General features: G+C 33.7%; 1 protein-coding gene across 1 annotated transcript; it reads left to right on the top strand.

Moving 5' to 3' along the window:
- Nucleotides 1–681: 681 nt before the first annotated feature.
- LOC18032146 (repetitive proline-rich cell wall protein 1) lies at nucleotides 682–1245 on the top strand. The gene has a single exon (XM_006420143.2). It carries the CDS (start codon nucleotides 682–684, stop codon nucleotides 1243–1245), a length of 564 nt encoding a protein of 187 aa, XP_006420206.1.
- The last annotated feature ends 16863 nt before the right edge of the window (nucleotides 1246–18108 follow it).

Here is an 18108-nt window from a genome sequence, read left to right as displayed (position 1 = left end):
AATTATTAATGATTTACAATTAACGGATTATTCAATGATTATTAATGATCATTTATGTATACATAGATAACCAATCTGACAAAGACGAGCACCCTCTCTTTCGAAGCCACAACGTCTGAACTTAATTAGCATCTGTATTTGGCCATCAACTTATGCAACCATTAATTGAAGGGCAGGGTAGATAACCACGTGATTATAACTAACACATATAATTGATGTCCAATTTTCGACCACAAAATCAATTTAAAATGACCGCATTACGCAAAACTGTGCCAATGAAATGAGCAATCTCGATGGAAGGAACCAGAATACGGGAGAATGCATCTAGAAATAATTTCTATATTTAAAATACCAAAAGTCATAGTAAAAAAAATTTTGTTGGAAAAAATTATATTAATGGAACGGGGTCACCGGAAAGATAAAAAAATTGTCACACTTTGAAATTAGGCACTGCTTCAATTTTCAACTTCCGCCGACTCAAGAGGGACCCAAATTCACCTAAAACATCTATCATCACCCGGTAACTTACAAATGTTACTTTTGACTTTTTTCATAAAATAAGCTTAAAACGTAACTAACAAGATTATGTTTTAAAACCTGCAATGGCCAACGTAGTCACAGGAACTCTATAAAAGAGCACCAGTTCCTAATTTTGTATCATCGAAAAACAAAGCGAACAAGATGTCTCTAACATACTTGCCAGTGTTGCTCCTTGGGGTGGTGGTACTTCTCGCCACTCCATCTCTTGCTGATTACTCTAAGCCACCATTTTACGAACATCCCAAGATTGACAAGCCTGTCCCAAAGCCTCCCAAGATTGATAAGCCATTCCCAAAGCCTCCCAAGATTGACAAGCCATTCCCAAAGCCTCCCAAGATTGACAAGCCACTCCCAAAACCTCCCAAGATTGACAAGCCATTCCCAAAGCCTCCCAAGATTGACAAGCCATTCCCAAAGCCTCCCAAGATTGACAAGCCATATCCAAAGCCTCCAGTTTATGAGCCTCCCAAGATCGACAAGCCATTTCCAAAGCCTCCAGTTTACGAGCCTCCGAAGGTTGACAAGCCTTTTCCAAAGCCTCCCAAGATTGACAAGCCATTCCCTAAGCCTCCAATCTACGAGCCTCCAAAGATTGGGAAGCCTTTCCCAAAGCCACCGGTTTTCGAACACCCTAAAGTAGGGAAGCCATTCCCAGAACACAAGCCACCAGAACACAAGCCACCCTACAATCCCCCACACAACTGATTTTATAAAAAAAAATATGCATGGATTATTTGCTATACAAATTAATAAAGCTCCTGCTTATTAGTCCTCTATAATATTATTTCTTTTTATGTCTTATTTGTTTCTAGTACTTGCAGAGGAATGCTCGCTCATCCCAGTGGTTCATTCGCTTGTTGATTGCTTGTAGGCGGTGAGTACCTAATTTCTCGAATGTAAAATGCAGTTGAGTGATAGCTGCTGTAATATCTATAATAATGCATCTGCCAATGTCCTTTTTCACTTTCTGAAATTTCCTGGATGATATACTTAACTCATATAAACAGCAACCAAGTCAATTGGGTTTGCTAAGTTGATATTACATGATCAATATTACAATAGAATTTGAGTAAACATTTATTCCAAGCAAGTTCAACTTCTAAAGATTGATGAATTAGTAATGAATCACTTGATATATCATCCATCTCCAAATAAACTGCTAATTATTATATGGCTTGGAAGTATCCATACAACTCAATCACAAGTCGGTTGTTTTTTTTCGATCTCTTGAAAAATCATCAATAAGAAGATACAAGATAAAACTATATTGAAATGTTTAGATAGCAGTTAAATTGATGAAGGCTACGATTAGATCAATCTTGCAATATCAGAAAAAATAGGGGTTTGCTAATATTTGGTAGCTTTGTTTATGACAGTAATGGAACCTAGCATATGGATACTTGAACTTTATCTTTATTCAGAGCAACTTATTCTCTGGTATAATTCTAGCCAAATAGCAGGATACAGGAAGATGAAGTAATTAAAACTGCCCCTTACAAATAGTATATCAGTCATAAAGACCTGTTTGGTATTAAGCTGGTGAGATAAAAAAAAATAGTTATAAAGTAAAAATTAATAATGGAGTAATATGACTTTTAAATAATAATTATAACAAAATTAATAAAAATATTGTAAGTTCTTTATGTAAGTTAGGATAAATTTAAATTAGCTTCCAAACCATTAAGTATTTATTAAAATATTTAAAAATTATAATTTTTAAACTATAGACTACAATTACCCAACCACAATGCCAAACAAAAAGAAAAATTATGACTGACAAAATGCTCAGCAACTTTTGCTCTCTGTCTCAACTACGTCAGCATTTTATTGCCAATTAATCCATGGTCCCCAAATTAATGTTTGCACAACCTCAATTGTCATAACTCCCAACAACTAAGTAGGGACTGAAAAGTCTTTACCTAGAAACTGTCTAATCCTTAGCACCGGCAACACCTTAATCATGCTCAAATTATGATCAAATATGAGCAACTGATCATAATTAATTAATTTAATATGTCCCTTCATAATATAATCCAAAGGTGAAAATGAAAGAGCACCAAAAGTTTACCTACGTATATACATCGGGCAAAACTACTTTGCAACAGGGGTTTGGTACCTTTTTTTCATCTTTTTTTAAGGTCAATTATAATAGAGTCCTGTAATTTGTTATAAAAATAAAAAAGCTAAAAACTTTTAAATTTTTACATATTAGTCCCACACCTATAAATTTTCAGTTGCATTAATACTTCTGGAAGCCACGATTTTCAGGACAAAAACTCAATTAAATTTATTTAAGTGTGTAATTAAATTTACTCCTTTTATTTTAGGACAAAAATTCAATAAAAAATACAAAACTCATTGCTCAAATAAACAAAAATAATTTTACAAATTCATAAACTAACACTTTAATATTATTAGTAAATTAAAATATTTTTACTACATAATTAAATAATTTAGTATGTTAATTAAATATTATGTTCTAAAAAAATAAAACATTACCTACATAAAATATCAAATTAAATTTATTTTCGTATTTTGTGTATTCCATCTACTTGACATATAAAATCTCTTGTTTGAAAAAAAAAAAAAAGATATAGTGTTTGAACCCTGCTCACATGGGTGAAAGGAAATTGGTTGCTGTGTTAAATTAAAAAAAATCATAATTATATTAATCATCAATTATGGTTAGTAAATAATTTACATAGTTTAACCATGTAATAAATTAGTTAATTTATTGATTTAAATAGATATTAATAAATGTAAGAATAAGTCATTTAATTGAAAACCTAGTTCAATAGAGTAAAAAAAATTAAAATATTGTGGACTTATATATCATAATTATATAAAACTTTTGATTTTTTTTATTTTACATGAACAACAAAGGCTTTTAATATTAATGGCCCAATAATCACATCTAACTATTATATAATTGTCACGTAAAATCCGACGGTGAATTTAAAAAAGACAAAAGAATGGGATACCAAACCCCATGGGTATAGTAGCTAGACCCACGTATACATCACAAGTGGTCAGCTATTTGTTCATTTCACCCAACAAATTCGAAAAGGACATCTTTTATTAGTCGTTGCATCAATGTTGCTGCTACTGATATATATGGTACAAAGTCTTTGACATTAAAAGAAATAAAAATTAAAGCTCTGTGGTTGAAATATGGAGAATGAAAGATTTCTAATTCCTAATTCGATTAATATCGCTCATTAGTTCAAAACTACTAGTTCCAACTGTACATGCGAAAAGTTTTTTTTTTCTTATTCACATATATTCCTTAAATTTGCTCTCCATTCTCAAAATAAATATCCTTTTAAACAGGGTGAGTTTTTTTTAAAGAAAAATAGTGGATTATAAATTTGTCCTTATTAAAATTTATACTAAAAAATAAATTTGTGTTTATTTAACATTTATTAAATAAAGTTTTGGGGGTGAATGACTTACTTTGTCAAGCATTACAAATAAAATCTCAAGATATTTTAATGTTGTACACTTACCCTCAACTACAAAGAAAACTTCTTCAAAGGCTACAAAATAGTGATAGATATGTTTGATATGAGAACCCACCATATGAGATTATTTTCTACCATGAAAATGATAAATGAGAGTATTTTTTACCATGAAACTAATTAAGACAGCACATTAAAACAAGATAGAGAATGAGTTTCTTTTAAATTGTATGGTTGTTTACATTGAAAAAGAAATTGCAGATAATATCAACTCAGACGCAATAATAGATGAGTTTGCTTTTTTAAATAATCGCATGGCATAACTTCGTCAATATTGTTTTTCTTATTTACATTGTACTTTTATTATATTATTCTTATTATTTTTTACTTATGTAGTGTAATTTAATTATTTTTTTGTATATAACAAACTTTTTGTCAGATAAATTTAATTTAAAAAAAAAAATCTAACCCACCCAAAAAAATATTTCTAGCTTCGCCACTGCTTTTAATCAATTCACTTCACTCAACTATTTGTTTGATCTCCCTGGGTAGAGCTTGGTTTCTAGTAAATACATTTTGCGCCTATAAAATATTCACTCAAGTTCCCAAAAAAATAATAATAATAATAAATAAAATAAAAAAACTAATGTTTGGTAAGGAGGGTTTCTTATCCCGCCCTACCCATCTAATAAATTAATGATATTAAAAAGGCGAACTAAATCATTGTTTTATTAGTACGGTTACAATAATAATAATAATAATAATAGTAGTAGTAGTAGAAAACAAGAAATCATGATAAAATTTTAAATATAATAATATAGGAACAGGGGAAGGAAACTTCAATTTTCTTTTCATCAATATATTGAACCTCTGAAGTCCGGCCAGCACGTACGCAAAGCCAAGGCTTTATCGTTCGATGCACGTAAAAGCTTCAATGGTAGTGGCAGCTGCCCATGGCCTAGACACGCAACGTATCCATTTAAAACCAATCCAATCTCCATCATGCATCTCTATATAAATCTCCGTCCCCACTCACAAGTCCCACCCGCAACATATTTTGGAAAATAACAGAAAAAGAGGGGGCAAAAAAAAAGAATCAATGGAGGATTACTGCAGTAAGCTGCTCTTTTTTTTAAAAAAAAAAAATTGTGTGTTGAGTAATAAGATAGCCAGCGCTTTACGTATGCATAGATTTAAAATCAATTACTTATTCTCTACGCAGCAATAGGCTGTCAAACTTTTTGAATCAATACCATTTGCATGTTCTATTAAGAGAAACGCTCCGGATTCTTGCTAGATGGAATCAGCATTAATGCAGAGTAGATGAGCACTGGATCCTGTTGCTGAGATTTTTTTAAATTCATATATAAATACAGTAAAAATTTGCAATCACTAGTCAATCTTGGCCGTGACAGCATTATTGCAAGTCAAAATTTTTGTGCGTGCGTTAGAGTTAGATTTACTCATTTATTGATAGTGAGAAATCTACTATAACTACTCTGTATCAGGTTTATTATGACATAACTCAGATTTCTACTTATTTATTTATTTTATTACATATATATAATTAGATCTATTTATTTTTAGAATGAAAAATTTATTAAGACTACTCCATATCAAATCTACTATGACACATCCTAAATTTCTACTCACTTAATTATGGAGAGATATTTACTCCATCCACATTAATAAAGGAAAAATCTACTCCTACTCAATTATTTTTTTAAAAAAAATTAGTCCTAAAAATGTTAGGACTCAAATAGCAACATAATAATTACAGTTAGCTAATTAAGTCAACATTCACGAAAGGATAGGCGTTCTGTCCCAACTTTACCTATCACGTTATGATCAAACTTAAAGAAGAAGAAGAATTCTCTATAAAGGCACCAAATCCTGAAATCGCAGCATAACCAGAATCAACAAAGATGGTTCTCACACTCACACACTTGCTATTGTTACTCATTGGGCTAATGGTTCTTCCCTCTCCTATCGCTGCAACCCGCAAGCAACCAATTCGTAGTTGCCAGCCTCACCAAGAATCCAAACCACAGAATTATAATGACAAAAATCCCAGTATTTACCTGAAACCAGCTATCGGATCAATATTTCCGGATTCCGGGAACCCACCAAAGACTTCCAGGGTAGGGAAGCCTCTCCCAGAGCACAAGACGCCAATTTACAAGCCTCCTCTTTTTTGCATCTGGATTGCAACTTGCATTTTATTTTGGTTTTGTCAACTTTCGGGCTGTATTTATACGTTCCATGGGGAGTACTAAGGCTAATTATATCCCGTGTAACTTTCAACTTTTAAGCTATAGAACTACCCTCAATCCACCAAGGTTAGAGATTGAGAAGCTATTCCCACACCGAGCCCATCATCATATACATGTCCATGCATAAAACTGTGTCTGAAGTATTTTAGAGTGTGTGTGTATATATATATATATGGAGCCAGAAATAAGAGCTTCCGGCCGACTAATATTAGATATGCTTTCTTGTGCATCTTATTTCACTTTTCACTAGTACTTGCTGTGCTCATCTCATTGCTTGTATCTGATTCAAGAATAAGACGTAGTTGAGTGCCAGCTGCAATGCTATCTACAATAATAAATATTCTCAAGTGTACATTTTGAGTCTCCATATGTTCCCCAGCTCAGAAATCTGTGTTTTTGCAACATATATAATTCCTTGACTGGCAAACTTGCATAACCACAGAGTCACATATGTTTTACTAATCGGATTTTGTTTCTGGTACCTGTCGATTCTGATCAATAGACGCAACTGAAGAAATATGAACTACTTGTAGAAGAATAATAAGGAGACTGGTATTAGATGATCAACACAATTTAGACCACATGGAGCAAGCAGATTGAGCATCTAATGGTACGGTAAGAATCTCTTGATAAATATCCATTCTCCCTTGACACACTAGTAGATCATGGGGCTTGGCAATCACAATGCGCCCCTTTCTGGTATTTAGAAAAATATTAAGAGTCTGCTCTATTTTATAATATTTGATGAAGTTTTCCATTAAGAGAAAATTAATATACGTAAATTCATTACTTTGGACATTCATTAACTATGTCGTCGTCTATCTAACTCTAATAAATTTCGATTAACATCAAATTTAATTTAATACGCAAGTTTCATCATGAATGTTCAAAAAACCGTCAATAGTCCGGATACATGGTTAGAGAAGAATTCTAAATATAAAATTATACTTGATAGCTTCAATAAATCGAGATTTCCCCTTGTTTTTTGACTATGTATTCTCACGACTTAACTCGAGCATGTACTTGCTATTTCGCACTCCAATGCTCTTGTCAGTGTTTGTTTATAAACTTCTATTAAATTCATATTTTATTTTTCACTTTATGAAGTACGAAGAAAGCGGACTTGGCGGAAGATTTGATTTCAGATCTAGATTTGTGTTGTTTGTTCTTTTATTTCATTTCATGCTGTTGGATTAATTAACCATTTTGCCCGTATCTAAATTGTTAACACGTGATTTTTGTTGTAATCACTTGCTGTTTATTGATAATATTCTGGGTTAAATTAGTGATTTCTTTGGACTTAACATAAACTGTCATGTGATTTTCATGTTGCCTTGTATCGCTATCTCTTAAACGTGAATCCGAGTAATAAACAAATATTTTATTATTTTTTCCATACATGTGGCGCAGTAGTGGAAGTGATAATTTTTTTGGCACTTATATCAAAACTATGGCCAAAGCTACGTTGTAATAGTGATACGGTACCACTGTTGCTTTTAACCATTGGATTTATAGTTGTACAGTTGTATTAGTAAAATCCAATGGCTGAAAGCAACAGTGATACCGTATCACTGTTGCAACATAGCTAGACCCCAAAACTATATTAGGATGCTCTCATTGACCTTTTGCTTTATGAGGTAGAAAGAAGGAACAAATAAATGAAGTAGAAGAAGAGTTGATGGAAAAATGATACAGGAGTGTTTAAGAGACTTATCATTTTTGAATATATATATATATATTTATAAGTATCAAGATTTTTCTTCTTAAAACATATTCAAGATTTAGTTAATAAAAGTAATAACTGTCAAGAATTATATACAAAGCCGAAAGTTTTGAATTTATTGGCATCAGTGAATCAAAATTTAATTAATAAACTTCATATCATTAAAAATCTCCATTAGTCAGGAGTTTAATGAATTTTATAGTGATTGATTTAGAGATTTTACATTAAGATATGATTAGATGAGTGTTAACTGCTCAGAATTTATTGTTGAAATTGACTTTGAAATTAAATTGCGTTTGCTTTGTTAATCTCCACCTCATTAAAGCTATGATCTTTAATTCAAATTTGATTTGAGTTCTAAAATGATAGAGACCTTATCCTAAGCTTGGAGGGATATTCAAAGTTTGTTTATATAAAGATAATATGTAGGAATTTTAAAATAATGTGTATAATTTTGAGAGTGTAATTTACAAGAGTGTTCTTATTTAGTGTTACTTCTTTAAACTTTGTTTCTCTTAGGTGGAATTTCTTAGAATGGTGAATTAGGAAGCCTGTATCTTTTGTAGGACTCATTGTACGGTGAATTTCTATGTCTTTGTAATCCTCTAGAGCGTTGAATTTTTATTTTTACCTTCTCTCTGTGTGATTGTTTTATTTAATAATAGTTTAGGTTTATATTTAGTCCAATGTCAACCAAGAAAAACTTAGAAGACAAAAATTAAAGAAAAAAGGAAAAAAAAAAAAGGAAGAAGAAGCTTTTGATTTACTTGTGTGCAGATTATGAAAAAAGAATGGGAAGAATTAAAAAAAAAACTGCAAGTTACAGAAAGAATAAATTTTTAAAAAATTCTGTGGACATTGATATTACTCAGTGAAAGAGTGACATGTTTTGATTTTAAAAAATTAATGTGTGAATAATTAAAAAGAGTTTAATTGAGGAACTATTTTAGAATTCTCTGGAGTCTCTAAAATAAAAATTAATTTTTAAAATTATTAAATGGGTGCGTAGTAACAAGATATCCATAGTATTTTCTTTAGAGTGCAAATCTACAGTTTGTTTTCCTGTAGTTAAGAGCACGAAATCGGAAAGAAGGCTGAATGATTAGCAATAAGGAACAGAGCAATCTGAGTACCAGCTTTTCCATTTCACTCGTTGAATTTGAAAATAGTTAGTCATTGCGTACATGTATGCCTGTTATTGTCGATTAAAATGGACACCAAGCATTTCAATGTGGAAGGACATGTGTTATACTCTTCTGTGGCATGATAGGGTTCTGCATGGAGATTGACAATAAAAGCTCTCTTAACTCCTAAACTGATCAATATTGACATTATTTCAAAGCAGCTACTCTCAACTGTGAGAACATAACTATTGACAATAAAAGTCCTCTATCTCCTAAACTGATTTATATTGACATTATTTCAAAACAGCTACTCTCAACTGTGAGAAGAAAACTCCCTGGCCCACAGGTTTCTTGCTCAGGGGGATATATAATAAATATGATGAATAGAGGACTGGAACATCCCATATGATTCACAAAATATGTGAAGTTAATTAAGATTACATATTAAAATGTAAGAATAACTTTTTAAATATTGTAAACTGATTTATTTCATTTGTTTAAGCTCAACTCCCTCTAAGCATCAGATAAGAACAAATAAGACTAACAGCAACAGGGGAAATTAAGCATTGCATATATAGTACCAAAATTTATTCAAATACATGACTATTTGTGATAATAACAGCTTTCTCAGGGCACGGAAATTGGATATCCCTTGGATTCCATGCACCAAAAAATAAAAAGAATTGGATATCACTGAAAAATTAAAAGCTCATCACATATCAATCGATCATAAATGACAAGTTCTTTTGTACTCATCAGCAGAACTGGCCTGTTGCCGCCTTCATTCAAGAACACAGACAGTAAGTTCTTCGAAAACCCATTCAGCATTGCGACTCCCGTCTGTTTAGCCACCACTGGAGTGGAAGGCGAGTATCTTAGATTCCAAAACACAGTCTCAGGATCTTATCATATCCACACTCCTTCTTTTGAGCCTTCTCCGTCTTCTGCTCAAACTTCCTTCTGTTCATATCTTCATCTTCATCTTTATCTTCAGACCAACCTTCTTGTTCATTTGCACGATCACTGAAAACAAACAGCCTTTTTTATTACTTGGTTTTCACTCAACTTGCTCTCAACAGCAACTTGCAATATCATATCAAAAACTTTCTGGAAATCAGTACTTCCACCCCAATTCATGTGTCTTATAGAGTCAGTCTTGGACTTATCTCATCTCCTTGTATCAGGTGAATCTCCGGATTCTCGCTAAATGTAATCAGTTTCCCTTTACATGGCTCCTCACTCAACTCTGAAACCAGCAAACCAAGTGCAATCGATAGCTCCATTGGAAACCCGCCCATACTCGCGGAAACATCAGTAACCGCGAGACAATTTGTGAGTTTCCCCTTCTTTGACATATCCTCAACCATTCTTGACCATTGAAGCTCAGCCACTTCTGCACCATTCTCATTCTTAGCGTCCAATGACTTAATTATCTGATGCGGAGCAACCCCCCCCCCCCGGCGGGGAATATTTGCCTTCCCACTCTTCACTTTTTGAAGAATGTCTTTGAATATTTCCTTATCATGCTTCTCAAACAAAGGAGTTTTAGTTCTTCATTGCAACAGAAGCAACCCTATTGTAAGGCAAAGAACTCCAATTTTTCGCACACATGTAAGCCTCCGGCAATTGAAAAGCCGTACATAAGGAACTTGCTTTCTCAACCTATCCCTAACCCTCCTTCTCGCGATCCCTTCACATATCAAGGTTGTCTTATCGTATGAGGAATCAATAGAGGGACAACATTTTGCTGCAAGACTAATCTGCGAAAGATCCTCAGAGTTCAATTTCTTCGTATCAGCTTTAAAAAAATTAACAAAAACATCACAAACAAAGTCATACAACTACGTATAACACGAATCAGAACTGTATTTCTCTAAAGCTTTTCTTGCTTTAGCTATCTCTCTTTCCTTTCTCAAAACCCTAGCCTCTTCCTTGCTAATCACGCTACACATCTCCTCATCTTTCTTTTCGACAACTTCTTCTTGTTGGTCCTCCTCCTCGGAATCATCAAATTTTCTTCCTCTCTTTCTTCCTCTCTTGATCTTTCCTCTTGTTCTCTCTCTCCAACATCCTTCTCACTTACTAAGCCCTTCTCTCCGACCGGGTCCTTCCAAGATCCGATAAAGAATCTCCGTCAGGTCTTTCAAGTACCCGAAATCAACAAAAGCACTTGAGTTAAGCCAAAGTTTTCTTCTGCTTCTTGTAAAGCGAAATAGCTGCCTAGTAGAAATTCTCTCTGTCGGATTTTCCAGTCCCTCTGACGCCACGTAAGTTAGAAAGCAGTTTTAAGATCGTTGGGGTCGTGGGCCCAGGACAATTCTATCCGTTGAGTTAATTTATCGTACGGTGTGCCGGACACGACGTGGATGAAAAAGTCTTGGCACGGGTTACCGGATGAGAAATACATAGGAGCTGAGTTTTCGGTTAGTCCCATTGGTGGGTCACTGGCAGCGTCCATGTCAAAAGTTTCGTGTTAAGAATTAAAGTGCTGAGTCATCAAGCGGAGCTGTCATAGTATTGTTGCTGATTAAAGCCGTGTTGGAAAGTTGTTTTGCATACAGTTGAGAGCTAATTAGTTTCCCTCCAAAAGTTTGTTACGAGTAAAAGAATATGAGCTCACGAATTTGTAACCTTGAGAAGATTCTATACACTGCTATAAATAGCATTGTATTCTCAAAATAGAAATAATAACGAACAGTGCTTAGCTTTCCAATTTCTCTTGATCAATAAATTTTCTCTCTGTTTGTCTAAGTAACCAAACAAAATTTACAGAGCATATTATCTTTTAACTTAGTATCTGAGTTGAATCCAATGGCCTTAATAGGTTCTAATCAACAATCTAGTAACACTACCATAACTTCTTTCACCTTTATAAATCCAATCAAGCTTGATCGCTCAAACTACATGATCTGGAAACAATAAGCACTTTCTTCAATTCATGGCAACAGTCTTGAAGGTTATATCGATGGATCAAGGCTTTGTCCTGATCAATTTCTTCCATCAGAATCTAGATCTGAAGGTTCTTCTTCCAGCATTGAAGGTCAAGAGAATCCAGAATATGCAGCTTGGAAACGTCAAGATCAACTCATACTTAGTTGGATTATGTCATCTATGAGTGTTGATATTCTCAGTCTTGTGGTAAGCTCTAAGACTTCTTTTGAGTTGTGGAAAAACCTTGAAAAACAATTCGGATCTGAATCTATGACTATGAAAGTTCATCTGAAAATACTTTTAAATAATCCGCAAAAAGGATCCTTAACCATGTTAGAATATTTTACAAAGCTTAAAACAGTTACAAATGGCCTTGCTCTAGCTGGTAGTCCTGTGAATGATTTGGATCTGATTACTCATCTTATTTCTAGCCTAGATCAGTCATATTATCTTGTAGTTGTCTATATTGAGGCAAATATGTTAACTATGGATCTTAGTGAAGCTTATGCTATGCTTTTCACACATGAGGCTAGACTTGAAAACAATAAGCTTCACAACACCAAGGAAATTAAAAACTATGCAGCTGATGTAGCTCAGGCTGAAAATTTTTCAAAGAAAGGTAATAATAATACTCAAAGTAACTGGAACAAGGCTAGGGGAAATAATTGGAACAACAATCCTAGTGGAAGAGGTGGCTTTAGTGGTAATGGAAGAGGTGGTTATCAAGGATCTAATCCACAAAGAGGAAATTGGAATAATAACTTCAGAGGTTTTGCTGGTGGATTTAATAATGGATTTCCTGGTGGCTTTAATAACAATTTTGGCAAAGGTGGTTTCAACTCAGGAGGTGCTAGAAAGAATTTTGGTCAAGGAATCGGTATTACTTGTCAGATCTGCTTCAGGTTTAATCACACAGCAGCTAAGTGTATAGATAGGTTCAACAAGAATTTTGTTCCAAATTTTCCAACCCCAGCTCCAAATCACTTCTTCAATCAAAATCAGGGATCAAAAGCAGCTTTCATGACAACATCTGAAGGAGTTGCTGGTCAAGGATGGTTTTTAGATAGTGGAGCAACTCATCACTTAACCAATACAGAATTTGAGTAATGGTAAGATCTATTTTGGCTCAAATCTACTAACTATTGGTAATTGGTCAAGGCCTTTGAATCACTGACATAGGTTATACTCATCTTTATACCTCATTTGGCACTTGTTTACAGCTACAAAATGTTTTGTGTGTTCCCCAAATTACTAAGAATCTAATTAGTATTTCCAAACTTCTTACTGATAATGATATTACCATTGAATTTTTCTCTGATGTTTGTTTTCTAAAGGGCAAAATGAAGGGCACTATGCTGGCTCAGGGGATTGCCAAAGATGAACTGTATAAGCTACTATCACAAGAGGAATCTATTCATTCTTCTTCTGTGCAATTGTCTGAACCTATTTCTATGATGTCAATCATTTCTTCCAATAATAATGTCACCTCTGTTCAAGCATCTAATATTGACTTCCGTTTAGAATCCAAATCTCTTGTAAGTTTTCAAACTTCAGGCTATGTGTCAGTAAATATATTGCATAATAGGCTTAGTCATCTAAGCAAACATGTCATACAAACCATTCTCAAGAATAATTGTTTACTGCCTGCTCATGTTGATAAATCAATTCATCACTTTTGTGCTGCTTGTCGGCTTCGAAAACTACATTAGTTGCATTTTCAGTTATTGAAATCAAAACAAAATGTCCTTTAGAACTGGTTCACACAGACTTATGGGGACCAGCACTTGTTTTATCCATGGATGGTTATAAATATTATATCTTTTTTGTTGATGACTTCACTAGATATTATTGGATTTTTCCTTTAGTATTGAAGTCGGATGCTCTTACTACTTTGAAAAACTTTAAATGCCTAGTTGAAAAACAATTTAATCTTTCCATCAAAGCTTTACAGTCTGATATGAGAGACGAATTTAAAGGTTTTCAGTCTTTTCTTAAACAATAAGGCATCCAAACTAGATTTAGTTATCCTCACACACATCACCAAAATGGTGTTGTTGAGAGAAACCATAGACGCATAGTTGAAACCGGGGTAACCTTTCTTACTCAAGCCAAAATGCCTTTTTTTTTTTTTTTTTGTAAGAGGCTTTTCATACAGCCTCTTATCTCATCAACAGAATGCCAACCTCCATTCTCAATAACCTATCTCCTTATCAAAAATTTCATCACTAGTCACCAAATTATCAATTTCTCAAAGTATTTGGATGTGCTTGTTACCCTTTTCTCATGCCTTACAATCAACACAAGCTTGATTTTCACTCACAAAAATATTTGTTCTTAGGTTACAATCCTCTTCACAAAAGGTACAAATGTTTAGCAAAATCTGGTAAAACTTATGTTGCAGCTCATGTCATTTTTAATGAGCCTGATTTTCCCTATTCTGAATTGTTTTCATCTTTTTTACCTTCTTCTGAGTCTTCTCCAAATTACTCTCCATCAATCTGCATCTTAAATGACAGTTGCTTTCATCAGACATTTGTTGTTTCTCCTGCCCTAGCAATATCACTTTTATCGTTGTCTTAACATTTACCTCAACAAGCTTCTCATTCTCCTTATCTTTCTCAAAACTTTAGTCCTTCTGATTTCTCATCTTCTCATTCTTTATCCAATTCCCCTATTATATCACAACCATCCTCTAAACCAACAATTCCAACTCATCCCATGATTACCGCGCTAAATCTTGTATTTTCAAACCAAAAACCTACCTTACAGCTACTAAAGACATTGAGCCAATACATGTTAAAGCTATTTTAGCTTACACAAAATGGAAGGTGGCTATGCAAGATGAGTATAATGCTTTTGCAAAGAAATGGTACTTGGACATTGGTTCCAGCTGAGACAACCACTAAACTTATTGGCAATAAGTGGGTTTTTCAAATTAAATACAACCCACATGGCATTATTTCAAAGTACAAAGCTCGGCTGGTTGTAAAAGGGTTTCATCAAACCTATGAAATAGATTTCTTTGAGACATTTAGTCATGTTGTTAAGCCATGCACTGTTTGAGTTGTTCTCAGCCTAGCAGTCATGAATCATTAGTCTATACGGCAATTAGATGTTAATAATTCTTTTCCCATTGGCTTGCTTTTTGAAGATATGTTCATGCCTCAGCTAGAAGGGTTTATAATTCTCAGTTTCTCAATCATGTATGCAAGCTGAATAAAGCCCTTTATGGTCTTAAACAGGCCCTCAGGGCTTGGTATGACAGACTAAAAGGATCTCTAGTTTAGTGGGATTCCACTCTTCCAAGTCAAATACTTCATTATTCTTCAAGCATGTTGGCCTTAATATTTTAATCATTCTAGTCTATGTGGATGAGATTCTGATAATAGGTTCTAGTGATGCTCAGATAACATAGATTATTAATCAGCTTGGTTCAAAATTTACACTCAAAGACTTGGGGGATTTCAATTATTCCTTGGGGTGGAAGTGACTCCATCTACTTAAGGTCTACACCTATCTCAGACTAAGTATGTTGGTGATATCTGAAGAAAGCTCACATGCTTGGCCGTAAGGATTGTAACACACCTATTAGTGTTGCTGATAAATTGCAGAAAGACAAAGGCCGTATGTTTGAATATCCTTCCCCATATAGAAGCATTGTTGGCTCTCTACAATATTTAACACTGACCATACCAGATATTGCATTTACAGTCAATAAGTTGAGTCGGTTTTTGGCTGCTCCAACTAATTTACACTGGCAAACCTGTAAAAGAGTGTTGAGATATCTACAAAGCATAGCCCACGTTGGACTTCAGTTCTTCAATTTAGGTCTCCTAACTTTAAAAGCTTATTCGAATGCAAACTGGGGTTCTGATCCATATGACAGGAGATATGTTAGGGGATATTGTGTTTATCTTGGTTCAAACCTTTTGTCTTGGTCATTTAAGAAACATAATATTGTTTCTAGATCAACTGTTGAATCCGAGTATAGAGCTTTAACCTTGACCACATCGGAAATATTGTAGATTACTTATCTATTGAAAGAACTCAAAGTGTCACTCAACAAGCCTCATATTCTTGATTGTGATAATACAAGTGCAAAAGCCTTAGCAAACAATCCTAAATATCATTCCAGAACCAAGCATATAGAATTGGATTTACATTTTGTCAGGGAATACACTACCAATAAGGAACTGATCATTGAGCATGTATCCGGTCTAATCAGTTAGCTGAGGTGCTTACAAAACCTCTTAGTTGTGATCATTTTGCTTATATGAGAACTAAGCTCAATGTCTATTGAAGACCTTGAGCTTACGGGGGCATGTTAAGAATTAAAGTGCTGAGTTATCAAGCTGAGCTGTCATAGTATTGTTGCTGATTAAAGCCACGCTGGAAAGTTGTTTTACGTACAATTGAGAGCTAATTAGTTTCCCTCCAAAAGTTTGTTACGAGTAACAGAAAATGAGCTCACGAATTTGTAACCTTGAGAAGATTATACAAACTAGTATAAATAGAATTGTATTCTCAAAACAGAAATAATAATGAACAATGCTTGGCTTTCCAATTTCTCTCGATCAATAAAATTTCTCTCTGTTTTTCTAAGTAACCAAACAAAATTTACAGAGCATATTATCTTTTTACTTTTCGAACATCAAAGTGTCCTTGGCGGCAGGTTCTTTAAGATCGAGGTTCCTTGGTAGCATGATCTTCGGCTTACCGGCAATAGCTGCTGGGCCCAAAAGAGTAGCAGCACAAGGCATTTTGAGAAAGTTTTAGAACTTGACAACTTTGAGATCGTATCTTCACCAAAATATTGATAAAAATGTCGTACATAAACGATATATCACAAATTCGATTTTGATTTTCTCGCCAAAATTTTAGCCTAGCGGATCGTTTAATTAATTTCATGAATAACCCAATTTTAAATTGGCGAATATTTCATTTTCTTAACTTAGTATTTTTGTGGATTTGATCAAAATTAATATTCCTAATCTTTCATTGAACTCTTGTTGAATACTTGTGACCCCAAGATTAAAAATTTCGGTGTGCACTAATTATATTCGGTGGTGCTGATTCAATGTTATTATTCGCAAAAGATTACAGCTCTGATAAAATATGTATTGTGTTAATCAAGTGTCATGACAATGAAAAACTACTTATAATTCAGAAACAAGAAACCTATACAATATCCTTCGGCAACACTCTTTTTCCCCCAAAAAAAATAAAATAAAATAAAATAAAATAATCATAAAAATGATTAAAAAAAATAAAGTTAATCCGATTTACCTTGTTAATTATTTTTTTTTAATAATGATAAATCGAGTTAATGTACACTTATTTCTGCAACGCTCTAACAATTTTTTTTCTATCTAATTGTTATTGCTCAGAGATATTTTATCTATCGCAATGAAGTTCATCTTAAACGAAAAGTCAAAAACAAAGGCTTAAAGCCTTAAAATAGTAAAAAAAAAATCCTTCTCCTTTTGAATCAAACTTGCAACCCTTTGAGCCCAGCCCATGATCAGAAAGCCCAACAACAACCCAACTAACCGTACACTGTCGCTATAATTTTGGGCGGGCTCATTATACATGCATCCATCTGTTTTCAAAGACAAGATTATTATCGAAAGCTAAGAATATATGATGATCTCATGATCATGACAATGTTTATTATTATTATTTTAATCTCTGTGTTTTTTCTCTCTTGCTGTCAAATAATTGAAGAGCTGCAAAATCGTGAGAAATGAAAATCTTTCTTAATTTCACCATCGAGAGATTTTCCTCACGTTAACGTTATTACAAACACCATTACTAGTTGTAACCATGATTATATTGTATCTGACCATCAAATACACTTATCAATTGCAGCTGAACATCACAAATCTCAATCACATCATACAGCACAACCACTGTATTATTCCCTGTTACAAAATTTGGGATGTGTGAAGTTGTATGAGAGATTTTTAACAGAGACTGCGACAACGATGCTGTGTTATAGTCATTATCTTTGCTTTCCGGTGCATTGATGAAAAGTTAAAAAAAGTGGCGTGATTTTAATA

Source organism: Citrus clementina, unplaced genomic scaffold (genome assembly GCF_000493195.1).
Source record: "Citrus clementina cultivar Clemenules unplaced genomic scaffold, Citrus_clementina_v1.0 scaffold_9, whole genome shotgun sequence".
Classification (NCBI taxonomy): Eukaryota; Viridiplantae; Streptophyta; class Magnoliopsida; order Sapindales; family Rutaceae; genus Citrus; species Citrus x clementina.
This window is presented reverse-complemented; position numbering and strand designations above follow the sequence as displayed.

What these genes read in the sequence shown, in the direction of transcription:
- LOC18032146 (XM_006420143.2), top strand. Translation starts at nt 682, where the DNA reads ATGTCTCTAACATACTTGCCAGTGTTGCTCCTTGGGGTGGTGGTACTT.